Source organism: Pecten maximus, chromosome 14, assembly GCF_902652985.1.
Source record: "Pecten maximus chromosome 14, xPecMax1.1, whole genome shotgun sequence".
Classification (NCBI taxonomy): Eukaryota; Metazoa; Mollusca; class Bivalvia; order Pectinida; family Pectinidae; genus Pecten; species Pecten maximus.
In genome coordinates, this window is record NC_047028.1 from 33304640 (window position 1) to 33322602 (window position 17963).

The 17963-nt window shown below is 37.2% G+C and overlaps 1 protein-coding gene across 2 annotated transcripts in view; it reads left to right on the forward strand.

Annotated features, from left to right (window-relative positions):
* LOC117342491 (peroxisome biogenesis factor 1-like) overlaps positions 1-17963 on the forward strand; it is a 61568-nt gene that overhangs the window by 8492 nt on the left and 35113 nt on the right. For both annotated transcript variants that reach the window (XR_004535868.1, XM_033904666.1), the window contains exons 5-15: positions 50-1071; positions 1824-1947; positions 4527-4764; positions 5316-5551; positions 7634-7804; positions 9296-9450; positions 10502-10670; positions 11550-11749; positions 13599-13733; positions 15593-15657; positions 17137-17196. Coding sequence is in view for 1 of the 2 variants with exons in the window: in XM_033904666.1 (XP_033760557.1) it covers positions 50-1071; positions 1824-1947; positions 4527-4764; positions 5316-5551; positions 7634-7804; positions 9296-9450; positions 10502-10670; positions 11550-11749; positions 13599-13733; positions 15593-15657; positions 17137-17196 (2575 nt within the window). In the remaining variant the exon portion in view is untranslated. The remainder of the gene's footprint in view (positions 1-49; positions 1072-1823; positions 1948-4526; positions 4765-5315; positions 5552-7633; positions 7805-9295; positions 9451-10501; positions 10671-11549; positions 11750-13598; positions 13734-15592; positions 15658-17136; positions 17197-17963) is intronic.

A 17963-nucleotide genomic window follows, 5' to 3' on the forward strand; every position in this document is an offset into this window, starting at 1 on the left:
AGAGGGAGAGCCTTGTGTCTTGTCATAATTATTTTCTGTTTATTAACAGGTACTGTTGACCCGGATAAAAACTGTGTGATTCTGAAAAATGAAACAGAAGTGATTGTGTCGCCAAAGGTCAGAAATACTGGAAACACAAACATGACAAACAGTGGAACATCTACCAAGTCCAGCCAATCACGGGAGTCCTTCAAAGGTCATTTCAAAAGGTTATCAAGCAACAGCGGTCAAAGTGATGACAGTAAACACAGCTCAAAGGCAGGGAGTCGCCGAGATTCCTCAGACGGTGGAGGGCCTTCGTCATCATCAGAAAATGGATCACCATCACGATGGGGCTGGAAAGAACTTGTACCATGGATATTAGGGGTACAAAAAATTAATCAAAAGTTACAAAGCCTGTCTGCTAATTTAGAACGTAATGATTTGGTTCAAAAACCTGACAAGTTTCCAGCGGGCATAAACTTTGTACTGCGTGTCCAGTCACTGAAAGTAACCTATAATATACTGGCGAAAAGTTTGAAGGACAGTTTCAAAGATGAATTGTCTGACTCAAATGAGAAATCTCTGTTTCTTCAGCAGCCTGCAACAGTATTTGTAGATCATCAAGACATTCAAGAACAAATTAACCGAGAACTTAAAGAAATTCCAACGTTTTTCTACGCACGATTGTCAAAACTCACCACGCCAAAAGAGGAATTTGATAAGCAAGTTAACACCGCGAAGAAAAGCAAAGATGAAGAACCCTCAGACAGTAAAAATCCTCAGAAAAAATTAAGTGGCTCAACAAACTCGATGTCATCAAGTGGTCGATCGGATAAAGAAAGTAAGATTGTGAGTTGCTATGTCAGAGTTGTCGTCATTGATAATAAGAAGATGAGCTGCGATAAAAATTACGAACATATGATTTTAACACTGTTACAAGAACAGCAGTGTATACCGGGTCATGTGATCATAAATAGCTTGTTACGGCGACTGTTGGAGCTCGATGTGACGAGGAAGGTGTGGTTACAGACTGTAGCTCCACCCCAGTCTAGTAACGCCCCCTACCAACTATATCCCGTGGGATCTGTGGTAAGATTGTTCAACCTCCGCATGGTGTATTTAGTTTAGTTGTAAGGGAGACAATTCATTTCCATTAAAACTGAATGTTTCTGTTTTTTTACACTTTGGCCATTTTTTTATTTGTTTTGTTAAGTTTATTAAGTTTTGGCCATTTTTTTATTTGTTTTGTTAAGTTTATTAAGATTTGGCCATTTTTTATTCGTTTTGTTAAGTTTATTAAGTTTTGATTTTACTTGGCGATCATGATATATAACAGATTTGAAAAATGTTTTTTTTTAAATTTGTCAAGATATCTCATCAATCTGAAGACAAATATAAAACTGGTGCTAACCCTTCCAAGAATATATATATATATATAATTAAAAATATATAATGTCCTTGTGATGGGTATACATAGTAATAATAATAAAAAACACAAACCAGAAATTCACACTAGCGCTTTCAACATGCTTTGAGAGCAAGCTCTTCAGGTGTTATTACACCTGAAGAGCTTGACTCAAAGCAAATAACACCTGAAGAGCTTGCTCTCAAAGCATGTTGAAAGCGCTAGTGTGAATTTCTGGTTTGTGTTTTTTATTATTATTACTATATATATATATATATGCTACATTTTACAGAGTACAAATTGTATGAACTGTTAGGACCAGTTTCAATATGTTATCTGAGTTTCTATTGGTTCTCAAGTTTTACTCAATATGTTATCTGTGTTTCTATTGGTTCTAAAACTTTACTCAATTTGTTATCTGTGTTTCTATTGGTAGCCGAGTCAGATGTCAGGATATATGATTGTAAAAGCATTTATCAACTGGCTGAAATATTCTACAGACAAGAGCATGCCACTGGTGGTGTTTCCGGGAGTAATGGTGAAGATACCTCTGTTTCATTGTAAGGTTTGGTTGTCTCCCCTTGTAAAATAAAATGTGTACCACTAGGAGTCTTTATATCATGTTTCTTGATGCACTTCATCCCAAGGGGCCGCGGTGGCCGAGTGGTTAAGGTGTCTCGACACTTTATCACTAGCCCTCCACCTCTGGGTTGCGAGTTCGAAACCTACGTGGGGCAGTTGCCAGATACTGACTGTAGGCCGGTGGTTTTTCTCCGGGTACTCCGGCTTTCCTCCACCTCTAGACCTGGCACGTCCTTAAATGACCCTGGCTGTTAATAGGACGTTCAACAAAAACAAATCAAAGCACTTCATCCCAAAGTACTTGGCAAGTGTAGGCATCCTTATTCATGTAAATCCAGTGTCCAAAAGGAAGGTGGTCCAATGGTCCGATGCTATAGAAAACCTGGTCAGTCTATGTAAAATTTCTAAGTGTTGGTCCCCATTGGCTATGAAAAGTTTGAGTCCTGACATACATTACAATTCATGTAAATAACATTCCTATATTTTCTGACAAACGGTCATATGAAATTAGAGCTTACAATCGAGGTGTTTTTACTGAGAACAACGTGTCATTGGCTTCAAACATTTGAGTGAGTATGAACTGGATGATGCAAGAGTTTGCGTGACACAGTTATGCCACTTTCAACAATATGCATTCACAAAATTGGTCTATAGAAAAATGACTTGGGCTATGGGATTTCAATTTTCTGTAGACCAATTGTCTAAGAAATTTTCATACATACTTTCATACGCTGTTAATCATAGTAATCAAAATTTAAAAAAAAAAAGAGGCCAGGCTCTCTAGGCCCCAGTGATGATGCCCAAACTTGGTTCAATTGTTCTCAAGATATCTTTATGCAAACCAAATTGTTTCAGCATCCAAGCTTCTATATGTAACATTCCTGGGTTCTCCTCAACTGGAACTCCAAACTTTTATAACGTCTTTCTAGAATTTCTCCTGCAGTCAACAACTCCAGACTTCTATAAATAACTTAACTGTGTTTTAAGTAACTGCAGACTTATACAAATGTATAAATACTTATTAGTAGCCTTCTGGGGTTTTCTCAACAATGCCAACATCTATAAATTAATTTCCGTGTTTTTTTTTTGTGTTTTTTTGTCAACTGCAAATTTCTATAAATAACCTTGTTGGGCTTTCACACTCACCAAATTTATATAAATAACTTTCTTGTATTTTTTTAAACAACTCAAAACTACTATAAATAACTTTCCATGGTGTTTAAACTTCCTGGATTTTCTCATCCATAACTTCAAACTTCTGTATTGATAACTTAAATGAATTGATGCTGTGAAGTCTGCTGGTCAAATTCATGATCATGTTCATGAAATTTATCAATTAATATTACTGAAGATAGATAGTGAATCATCTGAAAGACTACCCAGTAAGTCTGCTGTGCTGACTGGAAGCATCCCTACAGTTAAAGTCAATCAACCATTCCAGGGTATACTTGTGTAGTAATGTACAGTAGAGACCAACCAACCAATTGTTTTCCAATAGACTTTAGTGTTAACGTTTTGGATTATTTCATTCAAATTCTTGAATTCAATATGACGATTATGGTTTATAACAAAAGTTTAGGGTCTGATATAACACCTAATCAAAAATAAAAGTTGGGTCCTTCAGCTCAAATTTTCTCCAGGGTAGCCATTTTGAAAATAGGTGAATTTCGCAGTAAAAATTCTCAAAAATCTTATATTTAAATGTTTACCTGTTTACGTGAACTTTTGGGGAAAAAACCAATCGGACTTACGAAATTTATATCAACATTTCTTATTGATAGTTACCTATCAGGCTACATATCTATTTTCTCACTTCATAACATACTGGCCAATCAGTGGCTGCCAGACATTTTATCCTTGGCTCAACTTTCTATACACAGGGGCTGTTTCAAAAATATATTTTTATCAATTGGTTGGTTGTTCCCAGTACAGTCGAACCTGTGTATAAAGGACACCTAAGGGACAAGGCAAAAGTGTCCTTTATGAGAGGTGTCCTTTATATAGAGGTTCAGAGAGTTATGTCCCTTATAAACGAAGAAACAAACCAAAGTCTGATTTCTACAGTACACTATATATCTCCTGATTTATTATATTTGAACCCTAAAACAAATAAATAAAAGACAAATAATTGAATACAAATGCTTGATTAATTTTCAATCATTCATCTGACACAAAAATTGAAGTTGATATTTTTAATAATTTATATTAAGCCTACAGTTTCAAAAAAATCTTCACAATATCATACTTACAGTCATACTATACTGAATATCTATTCAGACAAATACTCAACATAGTGTAAAAAGTAAAGATAGTTCTTATTAAAACAATTTTCATTAATCATCAATATTTTAGAAAATGTATATATGTTTGAAATATCTTTTCTATTACAACATTAACCCTTTATAAATTCCTCTGATAATTATAATCCCTAAGCATTTATTTTGAGACCTATTTTCTGAAATGCATGTAGGGATTTAATTGAAATATTTATTCTAATAGAAAACTAGGGTGAGAAATCAATGGATGCCTGTCACTCTAGTATGGTATTATTTTGTAGCGGTCTCTATGGAGCTGCAGGTGACTTATACGGAGAATGCTGAACAGCCACTGGCCGATTGTTTCCGGCTACTGAGCAGCGAGGACATAGAAAGAGTGTCCATCTCGGCCAGCACGAACTACAAGTCCTCTATGGACATCAAGCTACCTTTCCGACCCATGCTTATCTACTCTGACATGTATGGGGACGTAGCAGACTTTGATCCCTCCGTACCTACTAAAATGCTGAAGAATTTAGGGTAAAAATACCTACAATATGTATAGAAAGTTTGGTAAAATATGCAGGCAGATATTTGTTTTTAAGTTTAAAATAAAAAGGAAAAGAAACATTTAAATATGTGATAAGTGAAATGGCATATCCCATGAAAGTGTTTTTGTTATAAGATAATATTTATATTTGCTCCACATTTCCCCATTGACACAATGCTAAGAGGCAGTTGCCACCATACGCCTATAACACCCAGTGCCTCAGGCTATAACACCTTAAAAAAGGCGGGATTTTTTTTGTTGGTTCAGTTTTTTTCAAAGTTGACGGAAATGGTAAGACAATGTAAGTATTGAACAGTGGTTTTAATGTTGTTATAGTCGATATGGCAGCAAGATGTATGGTGGGCAAATGTAGCATGGGAACCCTAATGTGGTTCCCATGCCATTTGCCCAACATACATCTTGCTGCCATATAGACAATAACAACATTAAAACCACTGTTCATTGCTTAAATGAAACTTATTTAACTTACAGTTTGGTGTTTTTCAGGTCGTATTGTAAAATGTTATTTTGGATTTTACAGAGGATTTACAGAATACGCAGAACAAGCTATCCGCCACATAGAGATCTGTTTGGGAAGTAAACCATTAAGTCACAAAATGTTCAAGATGACCCACCCTGGAATCAGAAATGGAATGCTCCTGATCACAGGGTCAAAAGGTTGTGGGAAGAGTTCATTGGCACGTGCTATTTGTAGGAGGGTGGCTGAGGTGCCAAATCTTGCCTATCTCTCACATGTGGATTGTAAGCCACTAAGAGGTAATTACGAGTGTATACAAGACCAGCTTCAGTATTTTACAACTAAAAGACATCATACAGCTGTTTTATGCTTCTCAGACTTGTCAGTGATGTTAGGGACATCATACATCTGTTTTATGCTTCTAGGACTTGTTAGTGATGTTAGGGGCATCATACAGCTGTTTCATCCTTCTCAGACTCGTCAGTGATGTTAGGGACATCATACAGCTGTTTCATCCTTCTCAAACTCGTCAGTGATGTTAGGGACATCATACAGCTGTTTCATCCTTTCTCAGACTCGTCAGTGATGTTAGGGACATCATACAGCTGTTTCATGCTTATAGGACTTGTCAGTGATGTTAGGGACATCATACAGCTGTTTCTTTCTTCTCGGACTCATTAGTGATATTAGGGACATCATACAACTGTTTCATCCTTCTAGGACTTGTTAGTGATGTTAGGGACATCATACAACTGTTTCATCCTTCTAGGACTTGTAAGTGATGTTAGGGACATCATACAACTTTTTCGTCCTTCTCAGACTCGTCAGTGATGTTATTGATATCATACAACTGTTTCGTCCTTCTCACACTCGTCAGTGATGCTAAGGGTCGAAGTGTTGATATCTAGGAGATATTAAGGAAATTAGAATTATGTTAATATAGATGTCAAAATCTGGATGGGGAGTTGTAATAGCCCTATAATTCATTAAATTTCGAAATTTTCAATTTCAAAGTGAGACTTATGTAAACATGCCACCATTTAAATAAGATAAAACATGACAAGCATGTTACTGTAAACCTCAGGGACAGAAAAGTCCACCACATTGTTTACCACCCGTAAACTCATAGAATTGTACAAAGGACACACATGATATGGGCACATTTCAATATAAATTAAAAGTTCAGTACAGCAGAGCTGTGGAACTGTCCACAAGGCACACTGACCGAATCTACTCTCAATTTAGATCTGTTAGAGTATATTGTTCTGAGCTGGGGCTGTGGAACAGTCCACAAACCACACTGTCCGAATCTACTCTCAATTTAAATCTGTTAGTCTAAGAGTACTGTAAACGTACTTATTTTAGCGCAGTCAAATTTTAGCGCAAACACGGAAAATTGTAAAATATGATTTATTAGCGTGGACGTGAATTAGCGCAGTCGTCCCGACTACGCTAAAAAAATCCGGAAAATATTTCAGTTCTAAAATTAGGCACCGACAAAACAGGCAAGCACTGACAGACGACCCGTGTTCTAAAATTAGACATCGACTAAACATGCGACCACTGATAAATGTATGAATAGACGACCCGTGTTCTACAGGTAAGTCACTAGTGAACTGTTTTCATTAAAATTACATGTGAGTTGTAGTTGTTATGTTATTTATTAACTTCCCAAAGCCGATTTCAGTATTCTGAATTTCACCATGTTGAAAAGATTGTTAGTGTCGGCTGTCAATTCCCCACCGCCATCGGCAACTTTATCAGAGGTGTTGGTAATAAAAGTTGAGCTTACAGAGAGTATTTTTTGTGATTAGTCTAAACAAACATTTTATCCAGCTATTGGGCTGTCCTACGACTTCAATAGGGCATATCAGGTATTACCTGTGTTGGATATATTCCCCCTGTTTGATACCAATGGAATATTCTAGCTACATTGTAGTAGTGGTATCGACAAATGATGGCCGCCGGCTTGCATTGACTACCGTTATACATAAGTACACTTGTGTAAATATTCAGTTTTATGAATTAGCGCTCCACAAAGAACGCGAAAAGCGCTAAAATTAAACTACCGCTAAAATAAGTACGTTTACAGTATATTGTTCTGAGCTGGGGCTGTGGAACAGTCCACAAACCACACTGTCCGAATCTACTCTCAATTTAAATCTGTTAGTCTAAGAGTATATTGTTCTGAGCTGGGGCTGTGGAACTGTCCACAAACCACACTGTCCGAATCTATTCTCAATTTAGATCTGTTAGAGTATATTGTTCTGAACTGGGGCTACGGAACTGTCCACAAGGCACACTGCCCGAATCTTCTCTCAATTTAAATCTGTTAGAGTATATTGTTCTGAGCTGGTGTTTGTGTTCTCTGTTCCTCATAGGTAAGTCACCAGACAACATCCTGAAGCACCTGACCATTTTATTTGAGGAGGTCATCTGGCGCCAACCAGCGGTCATCCTGTTTGATGACCTTGATCATGTGATGCCAGCGCCATCTGGTCCGGAGGCTGAGATGAGCGCAGAGAGTATTTATGGGTCAAGGGTCGCTGAAGGTAAGGGGTCAACAATAAGTAATGTAGCGTAAAACCTGAAAATCTAATTTGTAGAACTTTATGTGATCAAGTTTAATCTGAAACTGTGTTTATGTGAATTATTTGTATTTTAAATATTTCCTTAAAGGGACAATTTAGTCAAGTTTGTTTATTTTTTTATCATTTCACAAATTATTTCATGAAAGTGTACTTCAGCTCTCCTTATGAACTATCCTTGGTCATATATTAATACAAGTTTATGTTTTCCATGCGTTTTTTAATTAATTGTAAGGGGGATCCTAATCGTATAACCATACGATTAATATGCAAATGAGCAAGTTGTCTCTACACACTTTGTATACATGTGTGCAAGCACAGCCCCGTCTCGTGACTGTAAACAACATTGGTTTGCATTTGAAGCTGTTAGCAGATATTTTAACTATAGGTTGCGGGTCTCGTACCAAACAGTGAATGGATAAACAAAATATCTGGAGAATTACTGTTAGGTCATGAATATAACAGATGTGAGTTTTTCGAACGGTTGCAACAACAATGAAGAAGTTCATACAGTCGGGAGCGAGTTTGCCGAGACTTGACCTACATGTAGATCGGCCTACGGAGTAATGTTGAGTGCGATAGTTTTGTTCTGTACAACTTCCATTATCATAATTCCATTCGTACTTGTTATAAGTATTGTTCTGATTACATCCTGGATGGAATAAGTCACATAGATTGGTGTTAGCGTTTGTTTGCATTCGCACACAAATGAAAATGCAATATTTTTCTGCATACGTATCGGCCGTATACATACATGTATGTACACAATTACATGAACACGAATTCCCGTGCGGTGCCCAGGGAATAAACCTGTGTTTGGTCGATTTGAATTGTCAAAACAATAAATCATCATTGAATCTATTAATTATGATACATGTTAGAACTGTTTGTCATGCATCTTGTTAAATCAAAATCCAAAGAAATAGGTATAGTGAGATCTACCGTGTCGGCACTTACAACCAACTCTGTTCCCACCAGAGGGCGCAACATGTTGAACTATATTTGGAGTATCGCTATATTTGACGTGGGCTTTCCCAAAACTTAAACTGACCATAAAGGACATTGGCTTCGTAGCAAATAATTATTGACCGCAAATTATTTTGTCTGGATATATGTTTTCTCGATTCTGCCTGAATGATAAAAAGCATGCTTGACTAAATTGTCCCTTTAAAAGAGAGATGAGGTTTTCTCCATTTGTTGAACTTTGTGAAACTAAATATTGGACGACAGAAAAGCTGAAGTGATTCTTAAGAATCAAGCAAGAAGTTATTACACAACACATTGTCATGTTGCTGCAAATATTTATTCAGACAAAATGAAACCAAAGGACTGTCATGTGTTATGATAATTACATTCAATATTTATTTGAATACTTACAGATGATTATTACATTCAATAATTATTTGAATACCTACAGATGATAATTACATTCAATAATTATTTCAATAATTGCAGTGTTACGAGATTTACTGAGAAAGGAGATCAGTAACGGAAGTCGGATAGCTGTCATTGCGACCAGCCAATCACGTAACTCCTTACATCCTTTGCTGACTTCGTCCCGAGGCACACATTTTGTCCAGTCGGTCATCAATATACGTCCACTAAACAAGGTGAGCATTTCAGACCACTACAGAAGACATTACTAGACCAGAACATTTTAATGATAACTGAAATCAAAGGCTGTCTGGATGATAAAATTGTTCTATATTAGGATTATTAAGTCTGAATAATAACATTCGGAGTAACATTTTTTAACTGTACCAGAGAAAGATTTTATTATTTTATTTAACCTGAACGGTCACAATGACCTTCATAGTGGTGTCGTCTGTCGTGTGCCGTGCATAAATTTTGCCTCATCTTGTCAGATTATGAAAATTCATCGTAGGGAACAGCTCATACTGTGGCATTTTACCTTGTTCATTTGTCTCGTAAGAGTCATTGTAAATATTTTCTAGACATATACTTATTTGTATTACAAGTTCTCTCGATGAAGAATATGTCATATTTTGTAAGGTCCTAATTGTACCAGAATCATCCCTGACAGCATAGCTGTATGTCCTGAAAAGTTTTTTTAAAGATAATTATCATTACTGACAAAATAGCTGTATGTCCTGAAAAGTTCTTAATGATAATTATCATTACTGACAAAATAGTATGTATGTAAACTATTTATTTCACAACAAATGCGAAAAAAGTTATCTCAACTTATATTAATCACACTTGTTGGCCGAAATGGAAGCGCGCGAGGGGTCTTACTGTGGGGGGAAACCGGAGTACCTGGGGAAAACCCACGTGGTTGGGCAGGTGACCCCATACCTTTTCATGTCCGATCGGGGAATCAAACCCTGGCCGCCTAGGTGAAAAATATATACAAAATAGTTGTATATCCTGAAATATTCTTAATGATAATTAGCATCTCTGACAAAATAGCTGTATGTCTTCAAAATTCTTAATGATAATTATCATGATATCTAAGATTTAAAAGCCGATAGATTATTTTGCAGTATCATTTGTGAAACCAGACACTAAGATATATGGATATAGAATAAATTGACTATTAAAAATCTATTTATGACTGAAATCCAGGGTTCTGAGATGAGAGATGATGTGCTTAGTGAAACAGATATACATGTACATATTTCTGTTTTAATTTTTCACCAGGAAAAAAGAAAAGATATTTTAAAGACAATCATCCGAACAAGGGTTTCCGAGGCAACCTTAGATAAGATAGAATGGGATTGGCTGCTATGTAAGACAGAGGGGTTCGTTGCTAAGGACCTTGACACCCTCGTAAGCAGAGCCATCCACGCTTATACCCTTCACGGCAGAAGTAAGTCATCAAACTTAGTTATTATATATCAACGGCAGTAGTTAACTCATTTCTTGGACTGTTTTCATTTATTTTGGTCCAAACTGAGTTGTTCGTTAATAAAGACGGACCTAGTGATTTTTGCTTCTCCTTGAGCACTAACAAAGACTTTTAAGACCTGCATAGCATCTGAAGGTCCATTCAGATTTGTGCCTGAAATGTTTCATTAAACAATCCAGTTTGTGCATCGTCGGAGACCCACGGTTGATTGAACTACACTACACTACACTTATTACCCGTGATAAGTGTAGTGTAGCATAGTGCGATCAACCGTGGTTATCTAACAATGCGCAAACGGGATTGTTTAATGAAATGTCCCAAGCTTATATGATGTAGTTATCTCCCCTTTTGATTGTCCCTTAGGAAGTATAACAAACCTTAATATGAATTAAGTTCGAAATTCAAACTATGTTTTCTATTTCTTTTGTCGTGTTGCTGCATGATCAGTTGCGTATAAATTTATGTTTTTAAAATCATTGAAAAGTCATCTTCAAAATTCCTGGGTTGTATTCACTAACAATCTCTGTACCCCGAGGTGGATACAAGATACCTGGCCATGGCCGCAGCCCTTGGATTTTGGCAATGCAACACTTCATATCTGAAGGAGTGTCTGAATTGAGTCCACGGAAGCATCAATGGCTTACTATATTTGGAAACATAAAAAACTATATATACAGGGTTCAGTGTCCTGTCAGTTTGTTTGTCATTGTGAAATGTGTCTGTATCATAAGAAGCCTAATTTCATCTTTTCTGGAATTTGTGTCATAAGGTTTTTAAAAAATTGAAAATCGCTCATGATGTCATCAAATGCAAAATAAATGAAAATCATTTCTATTTCAGGGGATGTATTTCACACTGATCACTCCGACGAAGAGTTTAATCTAGAGATGATCGACTTTAAACATGCCATCATCGGGTTTACTCCGGCCTCCATACGAAACGTGCCCCTCCACACTACAGGGGAGCTTGGCTGGGAGGATGTAGGGGGTTTGACTGAGGTGAAGTCCATCCTGAAGGAAACTCTACTACTCCCTAGTAAGGTAAGTATCTCATTATTACCTACATACAACTGGTACTTAGTTATAGCTACAACTGGTACTTAGTTATACATACAACTGGTACTTAGTTATACATACTACTGGTACTTAGTTATACCTACAACTGGTACTTAGTTATACCTACAACTGGTACTTAGTTATACCTACAACTGGTACTTAGTTATACCTACAACTGGTGCTTAGTTATACCTACAACTGGTACTACATTGTACATACATACATACATACAACTGGTACTTAGTTATACCTACAACTGGTACTTAGTTATACCTACAACTGGTACTACATTGTACATACATACATACATACAACTGGTACTTAGTTATACCTACAACTGGTACTTAGTTATACCTACAACTGGTACTACATTGTACATACATACATACATACAACTGGTACTTAGTTATACCTACAACTGGTACTTAGTTATACCTACAACTGGTACTTAGTTATACCTACAACTGGTACTTAGTTATACCTACAACTGGTACTTAGTTATACCTACAACTGGTACTTAGTTATACCTACAACTGGTGCTTAGTTATACCTACAACTGGTACTTAGTTATACCTACAACTGGTACCTAGTTATACCTACAACTGGTACTTAGTTATACCTACAACTGGTACTTAGTTATACCTACATACAACTGGTACTTAGTTATACATACAACTGGTACTTAGTTATACCTACAACTGGTACTTAGTTATACCTACAACTGGTACTTAGTTATACCTACAACTGGTACTTAGTTATACATACAACTGGTACTTAGTTATACCTACAACTGGTACTTAGTTGTACATACATACAACTGGTACTTAGTTGTGCATACCTACAACTGGTACTTAGTTGTACATACATACAACATACTTACAACTGGTACTAAGTTGTACATACATACAACTGATACTTAGTTGTACATACATAACATACATACAACTGATACTTAGTTGTACCTACATACAACTGATACTAAGTTGTACATACATACAACATACATACAACTGATACTTAGTTGTACATACATACAACATACATACAACTGGTACTAAGTTGTACATACATACAACTGGTACTTAGTTGTACATACATACAACATACATACAACTGGTACTAAGTTGTACATACATACAACTGATACTTAGTTGTACATACATACAACATACATACAACTGGTACTTAGTTGTACATACATACAACTGATACTAAGTTGTACATACCTACAACTGATACTTAGTTGTACATACATACAACTGGTACTTAGTTGTACATACATACAACATACATACAACTGATACTTAGTTGTACATACATACAACTGATACTAAGTTGTACATACCTACAACTGATACTTAGTTGTACATACATACAACTGATACTTAGTTGTACATACATACAACTGATACTTAGTTGTACATACATACAACTGATACTTAGTTGTACATACATACAACTGATACTTAGTTGTACATACATACAACTGATACTTAGTTGTACATACATACAACTGATACTTAGTTGTACATACATACAACTGATACTTAGTTGTACATACATACAACTGATACTAAGTTGTACATACATACAACTGATACTAAGTTGTACATACATACAACTGATACTTAGTTGTACATACATACAACTGATACTAAGTTTGTACAAATTAAATACATTTGTGTAGTGATCCTAATATTTAAGAAATAAAAAAATATTTGATGTTTTCTGTTTGAAATATATCTGATTATCATTAAAAGTCTAATTTTTTTTTTGGTAAAAAGACATTGATACTATGACTATACAAATGGGTCTTTCCTTGTTTGTTTGACAGTACCCAGAATTGTTTGCATCCTGTCCCCTGAGGCTGAGGTCTGGACTTCTTTTGTATGGAGCTCCAGGGACAGGGAAAACTCTCCTAGCTGGGGTCGTGGCCAACGAGTGTGGCCTCAACTTTATCAGTATTAAGGTAAATATCCTAAGATTGACAAAAAACTCTCCTAGCTAAACAAAACCTCTCCTAGCCACAAAACCTCTCCTAGCCAGACAAAAAACTCTTCTAGCCAGACAAAAAACTCTCCCAGCCAGAGAAAAACTCTCCTAGTTGGACAAAAACTCTCCTAGCCAGACAAAAACTCTCCTAGCCAGAGAAAAACTCTCCTAGTTGGACAAAAACTCTCCTAGCCAGACAAAAACTCTCCTAGCCAGACAAAAACCTCTCCTAGCCAGACAAAAACTCTCCCAGCCAGACAAAAAACTCTCCTAGCCAGAGAAAAACTCTCCTAGTTGGACAAAAACTCTCCTAGCCAGACAAAAACTCTCCTAGCCAGACAAAAGCCTCTCCTAGCCAAACAAAAACTCTCCTAGCCAGACAAAAACTCTCCTAGCCAGACAAAAGCCTCTCCTAGCCAGACAGAAAACCTCTCCTAGCCAGACAAAAGCCTCTCCTAGCCAGACAAAAACTCTCCCAGCCAGACAAAAGCCTCTCCTAGCCAGACAAAAACTCCTAGCCAGACAAAAACTTCTCCTAGCCAGACAAAAGCCTCTCCTAGCCAGACAAAAACTCTCCCAGCCAGACAAAAGCCTCTCCTAGCCAGACAGAAACTCTCCGAACCAAACAAAAGCCTCTCTTAGCCAGATAGAAACTCTCCTAGCCAGACAAAAGCCTCTCCTAGCCAGACAGAAACTCTCCGAGCCAGACAAAAGCCTCTTCTAGCCAAACAAAAGACTCTCCTAGCCAGACAAAAAACCTCGGCTAGCCAGATAAAAACTCTCCCAGCCAGACAAAAGCCTCTCCTAGCCAGACAAAAACTCTCCCAGCCAGACAAAAGCCTCTCCTAGCCAGACAGAAACTCTCCGAACCAAACAAAAGCCTCTCTTAGCCAGATAGAAACTCTCCTAGCCAGACAAAAGCCTCTCCTAGCCAGACAGAAACTCTCCGAGCCAGACAAAGCCTCTTCTAGCCAAACAAAAGCCTCTTCTAGCCAAACAAAAGACTCTCCTAGCCAGACAAAAAACCTCGCCTAGCCAAACAAAAGCCTCTTCTAGCCAAACAAAAGACTCTCCTAGCCAGACAAAAAGCCTCTCCTAGCCAGATAAAAACTCTCCTAGCCAGACAAAAGCCTCTCCTAGCCAGACAGAAACTCTCCTAGCCAGACAAAAGCCTCTCTTAGCCAGACAGAAACTCTCCTAGCCAGCCAAAAATTCTCCTAGCCAGACAAAAGCCTCTCCTAGCCAGACAGAAACTCTCCTAGCCAGACAAAAGCCTCTCCTAGCCAGACAGAAACTCTCCTATTCAGACAAAAACTCTCCTAGCCAGACAAAAAACTTTCCTAGCCAGACAAAAAACTCTCCTAGCCCGGGTCGTGGCCAACGAATGTGGTCTCAACTTTATCAGTATTAAGATAAATATCCAAAGATCAACAAAAACTCTTCTAGCCAAACAAAAACTCTCCTAGCTCATGGCCAACAAGTGTGGTCACAACTTTATCAAACTGTATAAATTGAGGTAAATATCCTTTGGCATCTTGTATATTTTAATGAAATTTATTTGGCAAGCAGTTTATGTAAACCCCTTCCTTGAATAGCTAGTATTATTGTTTTTACTTTGGGCATAGAAAGATCGAAAAAGTCAATATATTATGCTGTTATAAAATTGTTTTCCATATATTGTTTGGAAAAAATCTATTGTTTATTTTTGCCTTTTAAATACTGATATCTGTAAATATGATGAGTTCTGGTTATAACATGTTTCCAAATGTGATATAACACTTTGACAAATTTTTTTGTCTTTCTGATCTTTATTTTATAAAATATTGATATCTTCAGGGTCCAGAACTGCTTAGCAAATACATTGGAGCTAGTGAACAAGCTGTCCGAGACACGTTTATAAGGTAAGGCCATGAATGGGGATTTTCAGGCTGTTTGGGACACTTTCATCAGATTAGGCGTATGCATGTGTGTTTTCTTGCTGTCTGAGACACATTCATCTTGTAAAACGATTACATGTAACCATTTAGCCTCACTGATGTAGTGACAGATTAGGATAAATATTAGATTATCGAAGAATAAAAACATTACCTTACCATGAAAAAAAAATACAACACATTACTGTATTTTCTTTTTTCTTTTATCACATAAAGAGGAGTTATCTCCCTTTATATTTCATCATGTTGTTCAGTCTTGTTCCTGGGCCGTTAACTTTTTGCGGTCCAAACAGTTGGACCAGTTGGACCAGTGTTGTTTGTTTATGAAATTAAGACGGACCTGGTGATTTTATATTGTTTTTAGACAAGCTTTGACAAAGACTCCCAAGGCCTGTATTTACATTCATAGATCCGTCAACATATATGTTTGAAATATTTCATTAAAAACTGAAAAACCGGTTTATCTGCAAAAACGAACAGGCCCCAGGTGTCCAACATGGCTTCTGACTACATTAGCATATGTATACATCAGCCATCACAGGGGGAATAACTCTTATGAACTGTATTCAACATAGGTCTGATGTTCGATTGGAAATCTTTTTCTTTGGAGGTAGCATTTTATGAGTGTTTCATACCCCATTAATTCATTTTTGACTCTACGGTATCTATCTCTCAGTTTTTATTAAAAGGTCATGATATCTTATTTGCCTTTTGTCTAATCATTTAAGTTCATACAATGAAAAATGTTGGCAGATACTTATATTGGTATGTCTTATTGTTGATTTCTTGACATGAAAGAAAAAATTAGTGCCTAAGAGTTCAACTACATGGGGCCGCGGTGGCCGAGTGGTTAAGGTGTCCCGTCACTTTAACACTAGCCCTCCACCTCTGGGTTGCGTGTTCGAAACCTACGTGGGGCAGTTGCCAGGTACTGACCGTAGGCCGGTGGTTTTTCTCCGGGTACTCCGGCTTTCCTCCACCTCCAAAGCTTGGCACATCCTTAAATGACCCTGGCTGTTAATAGGACGTTAAACAAAAACAAATTCATAAATCAACTACATATTTGACTTTTCATAAGCTTGTCTGCTGGGTTTATCCCCACATGAACAGCAATTGACATTTTGAGGAGGGGTTTTCTTTGTAGTAGTTGGTGACTACATCACTGAACAAAATACGGAAGGCCCATCACATGCCATCCAGAACAGTCATGGTAAAGTGTCTTGCCCAAGAACACAACCATGACAACACAGACCGGGCTGTTTCTTAGCTTCCTGAGAAACAACATATATGGGTAAGGAGTGTTGGACCGGATCTCACCTGAGGTAGCGTGGCCATGCTGTAACTGACTGACCTATCATGGCCCCCTATTTATATAGGAATGTATCAATCAGTGGAATACATTTAGTTGCATGCCTTCAATTTTTTTTAAAAACTTTTTTGTTACAGGGCTCAAAGTGCCAAACCTTGTATCCTGTTCTTTGACGAATTTGACTCCATAGCTCCGAGGTAAGTGTTTTTACAGGTGACAGATATACACAGACCGAGGTGGTTGGTGACATATACACAGACCGAGGTGGTTGGTGTCATATACACTGACCGAGGTGGTTGGTGTCATATACACAGACCGAGGTGGTTGGTGACATATACACAGACCGAGGTGGTTGGTGTCATATACACAGACCGAGGTGGTTGGGTGGCGTAGTGGTAATACACTCTACCTAAGTGGCCGGGGTTTGATTCGTTGATCGGATATAAAAAGGTACGGGATTACCTGCCTGACCATATGTGTTTTCTCTGGGTACTTTTCCTCCACAGTTCGACCCCTATTGTACTTCCATCAGGGCCAACAAGAGTAATTAAGATCAAATAGCTTGTTTCATAACTGTTTAAAATAAATTTGTTTAAAATAAAAAAACTTTGTATTGTTTATACATACATCAGTTTTATTTTACCCGTAAAGAGTCCAAATTCTTTTATATTGGTCAAGGGCCGACATTCTGTAACGAAATCTCATATAAGGGGAAACTGAGAATGTTATGATACAAAATGTCTGCGACTGGGATAAATACATTACAAACATCTGCAGCTAACAGTTTATTTTTTTTCTCATACTGCTTTGAAAGTGCATAAAAATGATACCAGCTATTATTATTTAAATTTCTTTAGTTTGACGAAATGACCCTTGTAGATTATGCTCCATAAGGACACTTGGTTATGACGTCATTATGCCGTAACTTTTTGTCCAAATGTCACATTAATGTCTCAGATCTAAT